Below are 17467 nucleotides of genomic sequence, written 5' to 3' on the forward strand. Positions count from 1 at the left end.
GAATTCATTATTTTGGTATGGTCTCTGGTCAAACTTTACCTAATCAGAAACGCTTGCCTTAATCGCCCTGTTTAATGTAGCAGCACCTGGGATTCTCTGTCTTCTTGCCAGTTAATCAGAGTGTAATGTCTGCCTATTGGTATATCTATTTGGCTGCTGTACATCTCCCTCAGTGGCATGTGGGCTCCACGAAGGCAGAGACATTCTTGCTCTGTCCCCAGTGCCTAGAGCAACACCCATGAGGGGTTCAGTAAATATTTTTTGTATTTTTGGAACAGTGACAAGTATTAATCCTATGAAGTTAAAGTATGTATATGAATAAAAAGAGATTAGAAGTACTAATTTTTTAAAAGTTAAAAAACCTCCAAATGAGAGAGGAAAAGGGGTATATGGGGAGAAAGTTGTGCAGAAGCAAGAAAGGAGTCTCAAACATTCTTGCATGGCTGTGGTTGTCCTTCCTCCCTTCTCTTCTCCACTGTGATGAGGGTTCCCTGTTGCAGTCACTGCTGGCTTGAAAACCAAGGGGAGACACCACAGGGAAGGCCTTCTATGAGCTTGGTGGGCTTTCATTGGGGGCTTCAGGGGTGCATCCATGATGATGGGGCCTTGAAATATTCCTAGGAAGTTAAAATTGGAGAAGCAAAATGAAATTGGGGCTCCTATGTTCCTTAAATTCACTGTACCTGAAGCACTGGAAATGACAAGTTGTAAATGTTAACTCTTATGATGATAATGATAATTTTTTCATGTGTTGCTTTTCTGTTCTTGATAATACTCCATTTCCCAATTCCTTTAGAGTTGGATTGAGAATGTTGATGCAATCTTTCCAGTTTTTTTGATTATTCCTCCATAGGGAGAACAGAATCCAAGAGTGAATTTATGCATTTCTTGCTTAACATTATCATGAGTTGTACTCACTGCTATGGAAGAAGAGGAAAAAATGGTAAAATAATGAATTCTTTTTTTTATGTTAGGAGATATAAAGGGATTGGAACAGCTCCTTTTAAATTCTGTTAGTATTTCAGTGTGTTTTCTGATAAACCTTTAATGACGTCCGGAAAACAGGAAGGGGATGTTTCCTACCCTGTAGTAAATATAAATGACTTTAATACCAACTCATATTACCTGAACTTTGACTCCCAGTAAATATAATACATGACACTTATCTTATATAACTGTGGTTTTGAAAGTTTAAAATACAGGATATACAGTGGGCACATAATTCTGCAAAGCTCACCTTGTCTGACTTGTTTATAACAATTTATTTTAAAAGGCCAAGCATGATTATTTTGTAGTATTTGGATCATTTCAAAAGATTCATTTGTTTGCCTGTGTACTCATTGTATGTCTTCATGTTTCCCTTTGATTTCTTTTTTGCCTAGAGGGAGACGAAGATGAGGATGAAGAGGATGAAGAAGATGAAGACGAGGAAGAGGAAGATGAGGAAGAAGATGAGGAGGATAAAGATGCAGACTCCCTGGATGAGGGCTTAGATGGCGACACTGAGCTGCCAGGGTTCACTCTCCCTGGTGTCACGTCCCAAGAACCCGACTTAGAGCAGGGAAACATGGGCCTGTTGGAGGGAGCCACCTACCAGGTGCCAGATGCCATCGAGTGGGAACAGCAGAATCAAGGCCTGGGTAAGAGTCATGTGTGTTTCCTTTTCCCTCCTCTCAAACTTCCTTTTATTTTTTCCTAAGGTGACAGCCTGCTTTCATTGGCAACTATTGTGAAACAGAATGGATTTTCTTTTCTTTCTTTCTTTCTTTTTTTTTTTTTGTAGACAGATCTTGCTCTGTTGCCTGGGCTGGAGTACAGGGGTGTGATGGTAGCTCACTGTAGCCTCCAACTCCTGGGCTCAGGCAATCCTGCCTCAGCCTCCCAAATAGCTGGGATGACAGGTGTGCATCACTGCACCCAGCTAATTTTTAAAGTTTTTATAGAGACGGGATCTCACTGTGTTGCTCAGGCTGGTCTTGAACTCCCGAGCTCAAGTGATCGTCCTGCCTTGGCCTCCCAGAGTGCTGCGTTTATAGGTGTGAGCCACCATGCCCAGCCCCAGATGGATTTTCTATACTTATGGGTGGTTCATTTGGGAAAAAGTTATCCAGTATTTCTTCAATAAGTTTATATTCATGCTCTTATATAGCCAGGCTTCAGACAGTTTCCTACGCCCATTAAGAGCATGGTTGCCTGATTTTTGGAAGGAATTCTGTTTTTCCTTCCCAGCTAGAAGACAGTTATAGGCTTCAGGGGGACTTCTATATGGGGAGGAGATGTGTGTCATCAGTATATTAAAACAGCAGCATGAGTGGACTGCAGTCAGAAAACAAATGCATTTAGTCCCACTCTGTCCTTTTAGAATTTATTCCCTGGGGAAGGTTCTGCTGCTTCTAGGTGAGCAGCTGGGCAGTCCCATGACTTTTCTCCTTAGTCTTATGGCTGCATTACCTTGTCAAACACAATCTCTTTTCAGCAGCCAGAGTGTTCAGAACACCTCATGCTCACTCCCTCTTGTGCACAGCCCACCTTAAGGCCAGAGACCCCACCTTGGCTCTCCTTCCCCTGTCAGCAGGGAAGCCCCCAGTCTGCCCCTCTCCGCTTGTCAGGGGGAGGCTCTGTTAACCTCGGAGTGACTCCTTGAAGCCTCACTCTCTTGACCTGACTGAAGCGACCTCTTCTCCAAAGAAATACCCTCTTTAAAATTATCTTAGTCTTTAACAGCTGGACTAATTTATACCTTTAGGCTTAAGAGTCAGGTAAACTGGTAAAAATACCAGTTTGGGGGTATTTCATTGAAATTTGGAAGTTGGTCCAGGACTTTGCTCTGGATATAATTATGGGATTATCACACTACAGGTTGGCATAAAGGTTGTAGTTGTGGTGTAGCTGGGATTTCCTGTGGAACATGCATATAGCACAGAGGGAAGACAATAAGGAATGGGCTTCCAGTGGACAGACAATATTTACTGAATTATTTTCTGGCCAAATTCAGCATGTATTGGGCAATGATTACTTTAAAAACAGGTCAAATGAAACTGATAAAAGCTTATAAAGGTATCACAATATTATAATATCAAAATGTAACACAAACACAAAATAATATGAACACTGGTCTGTGAACAAGTTAATAATTATTTAGTCTGAAATGCTCCTGTTTTACATGAACAGGTTTGAAGTGAATGAAATAAAAGGCAAAATACAAAGATACCTTCTTATTGAGCCGGTGAGAAACAAAGACAAAAATCTACACATAAAGTGACTTCCCAGATGGTGGCTTTATGATATGGAAGTATCATGGACAGTTTAGTCTTTTTAGTATGGAAAGCATGAATATTCAGGGACTCCTGGAGAGAGGAGCAAGGGGGAGAGGGTTGTCTTTGTATCGAAGTAGGGAGGTCATGTGGTGTCCACCCCTGGATTGTGGTCAAAGAGACCAACTTTCACCACTCATGAAGTTGGCTTGCCATCTATAAATACTTATAAGTAGTTGGAGGGACTGTGGATCTTAGAAAAATATGGAGAGGCTGGAATGGTCATTTGGGCTGTGGTCTTATCATGCTCCTCAACACAAATTTACCACTGAATAGAAGTCAGATTTTTAAGGAATCAACTTTATTAAGGTATATGTTATATACAATAAACTACACCCACTTAAAGCATCCAGTTCGATAATTTTGACAGTTGCATACACCCATGAAACCTCTTTCACAATCACAGTGCAAAACATTTCCATCACCCCAGCCCCGGTGACTACTGCCCTGGCCCCCAGCCCCAGGTAACCACTCATCTACTTTTGTCACTATAGGTTAGTATGCATTTTCTAGACTTTTATACAAATGGAATCATATGGTATGTACCTTTTTGTGGCTGGCTTCTTCCACTTAGCATAATGGTTTTAAGATTCAACTAGGTTGTTGTATGTATCAGTAATTTGTTCCCTGTTACATGTAATATATATGTATAGCTGGGTAGTATTCAATTGTAAGGATATATCACTTTGTTTTTTATGTAATCACCTGTTGATGAACATTTGGGTTGTTGCCAGTTTTTGCCTCATAGCAGTTAAATGTTAAGGCTTGTCAGGCTTGAGGCTCAGGACAAATAGCTCTGCTGTCCTCTTGTCCTGACTCCTGGTTTCAGTTCCCATGCATGGCTAAAGTTTCTTAAATTAGTGATACTAATTCAGTGATTTATTATGCTTCTAAAGGTGATTTTCTCAGGTCCTGAGATTTTTTTAGTATCAGATTTTTTTCCTTTTATAATAATTTACTATTTCCCTAGGTGTCTCTTACCTTTTGCTGTCACTTCTTTTCCTGATACATTTATTTGTCAACATGTTTCTAGAATTGTGGGTTTCTTGGGAATCAAAGCAAGAACAGATGTTTCAAACTGTTCTTTTTCCCGCTGTGGGAAGACTGTGTTTGAGAAGTGTCTGGGTCTAGAATTTTATTAGCCCACCAACCTTTTCCTGAAAGGACAGGAGTTTCTCCTGGTAACTCAAAATCAGTAACTTATGAAGCAATATTAATTGATATAGTTACCTAAATACTCTGAGGTCACATGAAATAGTGGAAAATCTCCCCTATTTGTGATGGATTTTGTGGTAGGTAAATACTGGCTGCCCCCAAGATGTCCTTGTTGTAATCTCTGGAACCTGTGAATAAGTTACCTTACATGGTAAAAGGGACTTTGCTGATTTCATTAGTTAAGAATCTTTAGGTGGGTGTCAGGCACCCACTTCAGGAGGCTAAAGTGGGAGGATTGCTTTAGGAGTTGGAGACCAGCGTGGGCAACATAGTGAGACCCCATCTCTACAACAAATAAAAAGAATTATCTGAGTGTGGTGGTGCATGCCTGTAGTCCCAGCTACTTAGGAGGTCATGGCAGGAGGATTGCTTGAGCCCAGGAGTTGGAGGCTGCAGTGAGCTATGATTGTGCCATTGCACTTCAGCCTGGACAACAAAGTGAGACCCTGTCTCAAAAAAAGAGAAACTTTAGATGGGGATGGGCAGATTATCCTGGATTATCTGAGTGGGCCCAGTGTAATCACAAAGGTTCTTACGGAGGAAGTAGGAGGATCAGAGTCAGAGAAGGAGATGGAATGACGAAAGCAGAGGTTGGAGTGATGTGGCTATGAGACAAGAAATGCTGGAAACACAAGGAAATGGATTTTTCCCTAGAGCCTGTAGAAGGAACGCAGCCCTGCCAACATCTGGATTCTAGCTCAGTGAGGCCCATTTCAGACTTTTGACCTCCAGGATTATAAATTAATAAAGTTGTTGTATTTTAAGCCATAGGTTTGTGGTAATTTATTACAGCAGCCATAGGAAATTAATACGGGTTTCAATAAGTATTTAACGAGCAGCATCATTTTGAAAGGAGAGCTGCACGGCAGCTATACTCAGAGTGTAAACACTATAAAATTAAGTATAGCTTTTTCATAGTGAATCAATAAAAGTGAAGACACTGAGATCCTTCAAAAAACAATCTGATTTAATATAATAACACTTTAATTGGCCATCCTCTCTATTTTTAAATGGGTTACTTTATTCATAGATTATCACCTCCAATTTTATAATATGAATGGTATTCCAAAGCAAACACTAAAACCCATATAAATTTTAAAAAATGAACAGATTGAGGTGGGTAGTGGGCTAAAAATAATGCAAACTCTTTGAATAGATTATAGTCTCATTTCCTGTGAAATGACAAGAGCAGAAAACAGAGATGACTTTCTAAGGCAAAGCAGTGGATTCATGGCCTCAAATTCTCTGAGCTTCTGTTTTCACATATGTCGCGTATGCATTGCTTCTAGAGCTTTGGAGGGAGAGAGCTTAGTTTCTTGATCTTGTTGCAGGGAAGTGAGTGTGACTGTGGAGTGAATTGTTTGTTGTCAGGACAGAGGGAATTAGGAGTGAAAGTTCCACATTTTGATTGAGGTGGATCGACTGATTGGTAAAATGCTAGTAGCATATAGGAAGCTGTCTATTTGCATATGCAGAATCAATTTCTGCTCCGATCTAATAAGTTAGTTTTCAGATTTATTGACAAGAACCTGTACAGAGAGCAGACACTGTGACCCACACCACTTCTTATCCAGTTGCTGTAATAAATCACACCATTATACTCTTTAAAGTGTAAAATCAATATGACCAAATTGAGTCAACATGTCCATTTTAATGTTTAAACATTTACAATGTAATTAATATCTGATGATTCTTTCCTTTTTGCTTTCTATGTCTGTTAGGATGCTTTCAGGTATAAGTAGTAGATATCCTAACTTAAATTGGTTTAAAGAGTAAAGAAATACACTTTTTCTCAAAAAAAAGAAGTTCAGAGATAAAACTCCTGTGGCTGTTGACTCAGTAGCTCAATTGTCATCAGCAACTCAAGTTTTTTTAATCTTGCTGCACTGCCATCCTTGGTGTGTTGACTTGGCCCATGGGCTGTCGTCCTTATAGTTGCAATGGCTGCAGCAGTTTCAGGTGTCACATACAGTCAAGACACTGTCCAGGGAAAGAAGACAACAGCTCTTTTCAAGAGAGAGGAAGCCTTTCCCAGGATCCCTGGTAGAATTTGTCTTGCCCCTAATTGGCTGGGATTAGGTCACATGCTCATTTCTGCACCATCGGTTGCAAGGGGAATGTGGTCACATGGTTGGCGGGATGGGTGGGGTGGGTGGCAGTCACCACGCCCATCACTCATGGTTTCTGTGTTCTGTTTTCTTCTTTTGTAGCCACTACTCATCAATGTCTGTTCTATCCTCTAAGAATCCTAAGATCAATCTTGTTAAATTAATGTCTTTATTTTAAATATGTTTTGAGTTCATGTGAGAGCTTCAGGGTGGCATGGTTCCATTTTCTTCCTCAGGAAGAAACCATTTTTGGCTACTACTTTAGAGTTTGGTGGCTGTTCCAGATGGATAAAGCTTCCAAAAGTTATCAGTTAGTTAATCGAAGAATTATTATAGATATCTTTACTTTTTTCAAAAGCCTGCATATAACATTGGAATGGGCACTTGATTGAGGGACTGGAATATTTTTCTCTGGAAATCTTTAAAAAACATGATAGTCACTTAATGGTCTAGGGATGTTTGTGGAAAACAGAGGAAGGGAGAGTGCTCATGTATCTGTTTTTTCACCAGACATTCCTTGAGCACCTGCTAAGTGTGTGCTGTGTGTTGTGGAAATAGTGAGAGGCTGACACAGAGAGAGATAAATGACTACGGAGTGGAGCAGAGTGGCCCCATAGATGTGAGGCCAGTGGCCAAGCAACTCCACAGCGGGGAACTGAATCTTCACCTACAGCCCAGGCTTGCTGGGAGTGGGCAGCCATCTGTGAGGTGTGACTTCAGAGGCGCACTGCCCAATCCCCTCATTTGTATCCCCTTCCTGTCCTCACAAGGGGCCTATTTTCCCATATTAGAGCCTTCCTTTGCATTGAGATAATGTGTCTTCAGAAGGCCTTAGAAAAATGTAGAACTGCTATCTGGGTAGCATAACTCATTAAGATGTTTTCATTTATTATGCTCTATAAGGAAGTCATTTATCAGGTTCATTAGCTGGTAATTTAGCAAGTTGAAGGGGTGAGGAACATGAGACAAGTAATTGGTAGGAAGGTAGAATGGACTGTGGCCTAAGTGTGGTGGGAGAGCTTTATGAAAACAGAGCATTCAACTGTGAGAAAGTCCAACCCTTATCCCTAAAACATGTCAGCACTCTTTCTTCTCCTTGTCCTCCTTCTTCTTATTCGTTTAAAACGCATAGCATGTAGCTAAGACTGAATCCTTAATATAGTGCAACACATGGCAGCAAGGAAGAGATGCTTCGCAAAAAATAGTGGGTAGTGTGAGATTTCAAGCAACTCCTTAATGCAACAAATGCCAGTGTATTTTCCTGTATAACATGTTAAGCTATGGCTTAAAATATTGCTCAGGAAGCTGCCAGGGCTAGCGTAATTAAATCTGTGTATGGGATGAGAGGAAGGAAAGAAACCTTAGTCCAATGTAACCAGCACAAAGAGAGATGGCAGATTGGCTGAAGGCCCCAGACCGGTGGCTCTCAACCACGGCTGCACATTGGAATCAATTTCTTATAGCTCCTAGAGAAATATAAAAACTACTGATACCTGGATCCTAACCCTAGACGACAGCTGTGCTCAACTGAATTTAGTGGTTATCCCCTTGGGGCAAGGCTACTTCTGTTTATGTAAGGCAAAGAGGATTTTGAGAAGTGTTTCTGTGTATTGTAAATGGAATCCCCATTAGTAAAGATTTACATTGTGGTTAGCGTTCTTTTGTGTGTTGGATTAGCAGGTCTTAGAAATCTCCAGCTTTTTTACAGTCACATAGAGATCAAACAAAGTCAATATTCGTGATTCAATTTTCCTGGAAAGCTCATGGTCACATTACAGACTCCTAAATCTGGGCCGTGGAGGTTTGTGCCCAGACACCTGTATCCAGGATGAGTGACCATCTCCTGGGGAATTTCCTTGGGTAAGTATCGGCCACATGCCTGGGAGTCCCCCATCCCCAAGATGGTACTCAGGGTTTCTGGATTAGAGAGTAATCTTTGGAGAGAGTAATCTTTTGAAAGAACTGAATTCTTTTTCCTAGACAAGAAGCAAAGACTTGGTTTTTCACATTAGACAAGATACCCTTGTGCCGGAGTTTAAAGTGTAGATAATGATCCCTGCCTCTGCCTACCTCATGAGGGTGAACACATACGGGAAACTCAATCTGCAGAGGAGGATGCCTTTTAAGTACTATGTCAACTGTTGGTTATGTGCAGATTTGTAGTGGTTGAGGATTTCTAGGGGAGAAAAATCTATCTATATGCCTGTGGTAAAATATTCAGCAAACTTAGGATTTTAGTGGGTTCTAAATGCACTTATTTCCTGAGTTTTCCATTTATTTTCATCCTGTTGTATTGTACATATTTTTGTCAAAAGCCCTAAATCCTCTTTTTAGCATGTGGTAGGTTATAAATAGGTTAAATGCCCCAAAATGAATAGACTTCCTCCCTGCTGCTCATTCCCAACTGTGCTCGCAAATGTGCACTGAGGACTACAAACACAGAATTCATTAGAACCAAAGTCAGAGAGAGGACAGGCCAAGCCTAAAGAAAATCAGGTGCTAGTCTAAAAAGAATTTAATGTACGCTATTTTTTTCCCTTTCATTTTAATGTTTATGAGACTTCTGATGAACAGTTCCAGATACTGGTTACAGTCAAACTATTGTTTTCCTTCAACATAGGACATGTTAAGGTGTTTGAGAAGAGGAAAGGACTGATGATGTGCATAATTTTGTGGGTTGTGCTAAATTTTTCTTGAAGACTGACATTAATGATGTTTCATAGCTATTTGTGGGACTTCCACACCAAGAAGTCTCTCAGGCACAGAGAACTTGAGGCTTCAGGAATTCATTAAATTCCAAGAGTCATAGGCAGAACTCAGATTAACAGACACCATGCACTTTGCCCAAGTCAGCCGAGTAACACTGCAAATTACCTTCCATACTTCTAAGTTTTCTTTTGAGAAAGTAAGCATGGAGTCAACTCTAAGTCTCAAACGTACTGATGGAAACCGATAAAATAGAGTTAGCTGAGTGTCGCCACTGTGCGGTAGCAGCCACGACTTCCTGTGTGCACAATTTAGTATGTCCAGGGCACTCAGCTGAATCTCTCAGGTGTAAAGCCTCCCTGGGGCTGTTCCTATGTTGAGGAAAGAAAATTAGGTTTGGTTGTTAAAAAATAACCTTTGGACCAGCTGGGTCTCCTGACTGAGGGTTCACAGTAGCAATATTAGAGTAGTAGGTTCTGTATGATTTCCTAAAAGAACTGTCAAGTTGGCCTCAGGAAGCTGAAGCTATTTTTGAAATTCAAAGGATTGAAGGTGCAAAGAAGAAATACAATGCAGCAAAAGTAAAGGAGATTAAATGTTAAAATAAGCAGTCAGAGATTTAGATCAGGTAATTCAAGGATTCAGTGGTTCAAGGATCAGAAGCATTTCTTAAAATATATTTGTCTCTTTTATACACTCCTGATACATTCAAGGATCTCCATGTTCTGTCTGGTCTGTCTTCCTGTCTGTTTCTCCCTGTGGCTCTGTCCAAGACCTTGGTCTTAATTGGGCTGTAGTCACTGTCGCCAGAGTGTGCGTCAAACATTCCTGACCCATTTTTTTCCCACCATTGCTTTTTTGGGAATAGCTTTCTCCCCCTTTCATGTGTCCACACTCAGAACTGGCTGAAGCCTTTCCTGGGAACCCTAACTTACACCAAGTCCTCCCTTTGGAAATTCCTCGAGTAGTTATTGTCAATATTATTTAATTTCCACTCATTGCACTATCTCATTTTGCTTATTATTTTTCTGGGAACCTCATACCACCTAGCACCCAGGATTAAGTATTGCTTAAAAGGGGGTTCTCTTCCAGCTGGTAGCCATTCTGGGCTTGAACCTCTCCAGTACAGTTGGGAGCAGGAATGGGGAGGCTATATTGCATCTCTCCTGGATAGCAACGTGGGGGGCAGGGTGGGGCTTTTAGATGACATTAGTTTGATTTATGGAAAAAAGGATAATGACCAGGAACTGTATAATGCTTATAACTGACACTAAACTTAAATATCACATGGCAGGTAGAAATTCACCTGGTTTTAACTTTCTCTGTTTCTATTTACTGCAAAGTAGTTTCAACATCTACAAGCTTTTAGTAATCAACTAATTATATAGTGTGACTTGTGATCATGAACTTTGGGGAGCATTTTGGGACTAGGTTTTTCTGAAACATAATCCAACATTTAAGACAATTTTTTTTTTTTTTTTTTTTTAAGAATGAACTTAATAGCACTTCTACACTGTAGAAATGATCAGACCTTGGAGATGTTGGGCCAATTACCTTGATTCTGTTAGCTTCTGAATCAGATGAAGATCAGATGATTGGCCTGGCGCGGTGTCTCATGCCTGTAATCCTAGCATTCTGGAAGGCCGAGGCGGGTGGATCGTTTGAGCTCAGGAGTTCGAGACCAGCCTGAGCAAGAGCGAGACCCTGTCTCTACTAAAAATAGCAAGAAATTATATGGACAATTAAAAATATACATAGAAAAAATTAGCCGGGCGTGGTGGCGCATGCCTGTAGTCCCAGCTACTCGGGAGGCTGAGGCAGAAGGATTGCTTGAGCCCAGGAGTTTGAGGTTGCTGTGAGCTAGGCTGACGCCACGGCACTCTAGCCAGGGCAATAGAGTGAGACTCTGTCTCAAAAAAAAAAGATCAGATGATTGCCTTCTCACAGAGTGATTGATTAATTAAAAAATTTCCAAATAGTTAATTGGGTGGCTTTATAGAGATAAAGCCTTTTGATGGCTCCTACCAAAGAATGAAAACAACCATCACATTACCTAAGATGGTAGTGAGACATTTACGAAACCTGATTCTCCCTGCCGTGGGCTGATTGCTTACCCAAGTCAGAGAATCAAGTTGTCTTTTTGTATCTCACTTCCAGCTGCAGCATATAATATAGTATCTAAAATGTTTTAGGATCCTGGTTTGAACATTTTTTCTCTTTTTGTGTCTTTAATGCCCTGATCCTAGACATTGGGTTCTTGTGTCTAAGGTTCATTAAAAATAAATTTGGACTTTTTGATTAGAAAGAACCCTCTGGAAACCTAAACCCAAATATCTGAACTCCAAATTATTTATCTTGGTTTAACTTCTTCTAATGATCTGCATGAGATAATGGACTCAATGCTTCCCAGAAGCTGAAGGTCTTCTCTATATTTTCATAATTAAATTAGAGAATTAGGAAAAAAATCACATTTCTTTCATTAAGAATTCATTTCTTATGTGAAAATTCAGCAGTCAATTTTCCTTTGGAGAGCCAGAAAAGGAGTCTTGGGACCAAGCCAGAAAATAATCTCTTCATCAGCTACAGTTAATAAAAACATTAATAAGGCACATTACATCTGAGGAGAATGCTGCAAGCTAATTACTTTGTAATGAGAATGCACTTGTAGGCTCAGTTGGGGAATTATTAAATGGTGAAAACATCTAGTAGGCTCTTCTGGGAATTAAAAAAGAAGAAATACTAGGACAACTGGGACATTTTTCAGAAAGGAAGAAATTAAGTATAAATTGTTCTCTTTGAAAAATACAGAGGAAAGTAAATAAAGCTGATGTTAAAAACTTGCAGTTGTGTTAAAACAAAATTGAGAAAATAGTCAAAACAGTGTCCTTATCTCTTGATTTAAGTTTACATGATGCTAATTGAGGTGAGTTAATTAATTAAATGCTCTTGGCCCACTGTATTAAGAATCTGGAATATTTGGAGTCTTCTAAGTTTTATTTGGCTTAGACAAGATCAGAGAAAGAATACTCTTAACTTTGGCAATTTGGAAAACAGAGCACTTAAGTAATTTTTCCCTATTTCCAATTGAGATCATAAAAAAGGATGCTAAAGCCTTAAAGCTAACTTTAGTGATCGGGTGAGGTTGAAGTCAGCCAGTGAACTTGTTTATTTCATTTCGGCATTTGAGAATTGATAACCACAGGGTTCTGCCTTCCCAACTCAGAATGTTTCTGCTTGCACAGAAGAATTCTTTCACAGAACTTTGCACATGATGTAGCTATATGGTCAAACAAGAGGTCCCAGTTGAATTCATGTGAAGAACCTTTAAAATAAACTTCACAAACAGAGATTATCAAGACCCGGGGAAGGAATTTTAAATGAAGGAGTGCTCACAACAAAGGAGATTTTAATTTACACCTTCCATCTCTAAGTTTTCCTGCAGGGCTGAAATCTTTTTGAAATAATGGGATTTGAATTTTCAAGCTGCTCCTCTTGAAAGAGGATAGCAAATATTTGGAACAGGATGGATTTGATGGATCCTTGGGGGTAAATACTCAAAGTTGCACTGGCAACTTCCAGTGGCAGAAGGTTTGATGTGAAATCAGCCATAGGCACTGGGTGAACTAACACCTGGGTTTGTTTATCACAAGCCTGGTAAAGTATTGCACATCCTGCAGGACCAAGGCCTTGGGCTTCTCTGCCTGCTCTGTGGGAAGCAGATATGTAGGGGAGGCCATGCACATAGAAGTAAGGTGAAGAGTGGTTGCCAGGGGGGCTTGACAGCTCAGGATTGAGCCACAGAAATCACAGAGAAATATAAAGACAACTCATTTATTTAATCCACTCATAACAAGGATGTAGGGCGAACCGTGGGAAAAATCCTGATGCAGGGAAGTTTGTTTTCAATGGAATCTTGCAGCCTTTCCTTCTTCCTTTTCCTGGTCATCATGCTCACTTTGCATTCTTCATTTGAGCACTGGTCACACCTACCCAGGACTGCCCTGGGATCCAAAGAGGCTTCATTCTTCTCTTAATCTCTTTCACTGTATCAATACACTGTTTCCCTAAGACCTTGGTTTAATGACTTTTGAAGGGGACCATCAATAATTCATACTTGTTAAAAGATAAATTTTTAAAACAAGATATAATCATGACTCTCATATAGATGTAAAATGAATACATCTCAAAGATTTTATTTAACTCAATTAATGAAAGAACCAGGCAGACACCACAACTGGTTCAAAGGAGACATCAAAGAACCACAAATTTATGTGGAGTCAAAAACTATTGAAATGAATTTACAGATGAATGGATGAATGCAAGATGGACTTTTTCCAGTAGGGCTGTTCCCCTACTGAATATTTAATTTGCTTATCTAAAGAAGAGTTGTTTGTATTGCTATTAGTTGTCTATAACTTAGAGAGTTGTAAAACAGTTCAAAGGCAATGAAAGGTGCAGAGTACTAATGCAGTAAAGTAATTCTCAGAGGCTCCAGCACTCCATGGAAAGGTTGTTCAATAATCTCTTTTCCTTATTCCAAAGTTTAAATTTTGGAAGCGTTTATGTTGGATAAGTGGGAATGTATCTGTCAGGGAAGGCCAGTTGCTATAATAAACAACTCCAAAGTCTCAGTGGCTTAATAGGTTTATTTCTTGTTTTCTTCACAATCCACTGTCATGCAGTTATTCTTCTGCTTAGTATCCCCAGCATCTTCTTGGGCCTGAGCAATTTTACTGGATCCTCTGCAGCTATCCAGGAAGCAGGAAAGAGATAGAATTTAGGGAAGGCTGCCCAGAACTCCTCATTTTCCTTGTGCTTAAATTCTGCTAGTGAGAATTAGTCAATGGCCCCACCTGGATGGAGGAGGGGCAGGTGGTGGTGGTAGTAAATGCGGCTTACCTGAAGCAGAACTGGCTTGGTGAGCTCTTAGCTTTTCCAGGGGTCTGCATCCACGTGCACTTTCTCAAGGAAGGCAAACCCCAGAAAACTGGAAGAACTCAGTTTGCTATTTATAAATTATTGCTAGATCATGAGTGATGAGCAGAACACAGTGTCTGCTCTCCAGGAGCTGCTGAGTCATGGGAAAGAAAAATCTATAATGTGAGGCAGGATGTGCTATATGCTGTGAAAAAAAAAAAAATGCCCTGAAAGTACTGAAGGGTGAAATAGTAATTTCAGCTAAGGGAACCATGTGAAGCATTAGAGACAACATGCAGGTTGGCAGTTGAGAGCCTAGAATTTGGAGTAGGAAGTCCTGAACTTAAGTCTTCGCTTTACTACTGTTGACCTGGGTGAGTTTTTTAACTTCTTTGAGCTTCGGTTTCTTTAACTCAAAAAAGGGCATGATAATTCTTAACTCATAGGGTCATTGCAACATTATATGAGTAGATATAGATGTGCAAAGTGAAGCAGAAGCCCATTTATACAAGACTGTAAAGGTTAGGTGGGTTTCAAAAGGTGGAGAAGGGCACAGGGACGTTGTAAGATAGAAACAGGGCCAGCTGCTGGCTTGGGTTCCTTTACCCTCCAGTCCCTCAAGGAGCTTTGATATACTGGGAGTTCCCAAGAAGACTGTATTTGAGAAAAAGGAATCCGCTACCAAAAATAAATTCAAAAACCTAGAGTGTTCTTGGGAATATGATAGCTGAACTATTTAAAAATCTGACGAGGATTTCTAATGGCCTTTGCTTATTCATTCATTTTTTTTTTTTTTTTTTTTTACAACATGACCCAGTGGTTGTCTGCACAGGTCTCTACTGACTGATTTAACCAGTTTAGTGTGAGGAGATTGTAGTGATCACCTATCTTAGAGATGATGCAAATAATTGATTAGAGTTTTTCACTTTTTAAATGTTACTTTTTCAAGCTACAGGTACACCTCTAAGTTTTTTTTTTTTTCTCCCTCCCAGGTTAATTATATATTTTATTTTTTGGAACATGGTAGGATTATTACAGAAAGCTGTTAGGAAAGAAAAATATCCCCACATGATTATCATAAGGGCATTTAGCATAAAGGCAGTAGATTAAGATAGGAACTTCCCTGCACCATGAGTGTCTTACTAATTTTATATAGCTGAGCATAGTCCTTAGCTAAAAGGGCAGTGTTTCTTGACCATTAGTGTGCATACGAGTCACCTGGGGATCCTGGCACAAGGTGGGTTCTGATTCAGTAGGTCTGGGTGGGGCCCGAGATGCTGCGTTTGTACAAAGCTCCCAGGAGATGCTGATGTTGCTGGTTTGTGGACCACACTCTGAGGGGCAAACGGCCACACTTTTCATCTGGGAAGTTGAGGAAATCTCATTTGGGAGATTAAGAGGTATTGTTTTACAAAGAGGAGTTAGAATTTTATAATATATGCTTTTATTAAACATGCAATTGTTTGGTCCTCATCTCCCATTACAGACAATTCTTTAGACCCTTAGTCTAGTTAGTTTTTACTCTTTTTAAAAAATTTATTAAAAAAAATCTTAATGATAGTGACAAGGGAATTTCATCTCTCTTTGTCTTAGCATCGTCAACAGGCAAATCACCTGGCTGTTACCTGCTGCAGAGGAGCAATGAGGATGAACTCTGACCCCCTTAACTAGTGTGTCTAATCTTGCTGACGAATCTTCCACCCTGAATCCAGTTACTCAGATCATTTCCATAGTTACTACTTTTGCTTATAAGTAGTCCAGAATTTTAGCACTTGTCTGTGGCTGCCTAGAGCATAGAGCCAAGGAAGCCAACCCTCAGCTCCCCGCAGGTGAGGCTCACAGGCAGAAACCTAGAAAAGAGCCACGTGAATGGGCATTTTATCATGGAAGAGTCTCAGTCAGAGTGGGATTTGAAGGGCAAATCCAGCCTTGCTCCTGGGAGAAAAAACTTCCAAGTACATACTTATTCAGAAAATTTTTATTGAACACTTACCTTTTACATAGCATTTTTTGTGAGCACATAAATATGTAGCAAATTTAGCAGTAGGAGCTTTCATTTCCTGGGTGCTCGCGATAAGGTTGCAATAGTTTGAATGTGTCCCCCCAAGTCTATGTGTTGGAAACTTAATCCCCAAGGCAACAGTGTTGAGAGGTGGGGCCTTTAATAGGTGATTGAGTCATGGGGGCTTGGCTTAGTGCCATTGTCATGGGAGCGGGTTAGTTATCTTGGGAGTGGGCTCCTAATGAAAAGGGGAAGTTTGGCCCCTTTTCTTCTCTCTGTCTCATGTGCCCGCTCGCCCTTCTGCCTTCTGCCGTGGGATCATGCAGCATGAAGGTGGTATTCACATTAAGAGGAACTATGTCAGTAGTGCATTTCCTCTAGTGAGGCAGAGTTGTATGATAGTCATGCTCTCCCCTCATTCAGCAAGTCTCCAAGGAGGGGCGCTGCAGCCAGGACTTCTGTCCCTCACTTGCTGTGGGATACGTTAATGAAAAATACACGGATGTTTTCTCTGTGTAGAATGGAGATAACTGTCTGTAAGAATATTATGCATGATGAGAGGATGGCATCTATCTGAGTGCCCTGGGGTCTTAGGCACCGTGGACAATCATTAAGTGAAAAGATGGATTTTCCTCTAACTCAGCAGTAGATGTCGCTGCAGTCAAATAAAAAGGTGAGCTCTGGACGAAAGGATTTCTGTTAGAGGAAAAAGGAACACTAGTAGCTATTAAAATTAACTGAGTATCTAGGCTTCTTCCCCACCCTGAACTGGAATCCTTTACTACATTATATTGGTTTTTTCTTTTTTTAAAAATAACATATGTCTAATAATGGACAAGTCTCTTCAGAAAAAAAAGTTGATTCTTCAAATCATTTCATTCCATCCATCCATTCATGCATCAACTCATTCATGCAACAAGTACTTATTGGACACCTACAACAGATGAGGCACTTGCCAGGCTTTGGGATTACCATGATGAACAGTAGTGATAGTCTAGCTTTTTGGAGCTTAATGTCTGGTGGGACGACAAGCAATTAAAGCAATAATACCAAAAAAAATAATTCCAGTATGGAGAGATTAGTATAATCACAGGGAATGAACTAGGTGAAACAGAAGGAGGTGACAAGGGGTCCTGACTGAGTTGAGTGGTCAGGATGATCTCTTGGATAAAATGGTGTTTAAAAAGGTGCCCACATCGTGTGTC

General features: G+C 40.2%; 1 protein-coding gene across 2 annotated transcripts in view; it reads left to right on the plus strand.

The window, feature by feature from the left end:
• ARMH4 (armadillo like helical domain containing 4) overlaps positions 1–17467 on the plus strand; it is a 105573-nt gene that overhangs the window by 39579 nt on the left and 48527 nt on the right. For both annotated transcript variants that reach the window (XM_045566529.1, XM_045566535.1), the window contains one exon: positions 1383–1640. In XM_045566529.1, coding sequence (XP_045422485.1) covers positions 1383–1640 — 258 coding nt within the window. The remainder of the gene's footprint in view (positions 1–1382; positions 1641–17467) is intronic.

The sequence above is a fragment of the Lemur catta genome, chromosome 1 (assembly GCF_020740605.2).
Source record: "Lemur catta isolate mLemCat1 chromosome 1, mLemCat1.pri, whole genome shotgun sequence".
In the NCBI taxonomy this organism is placed as follows: domain Eukaryota; kingdom Metazoa; phylum Chordata; class Mammalia; order Primates; family Lemuridae; genus Lemur; species Lemur catta.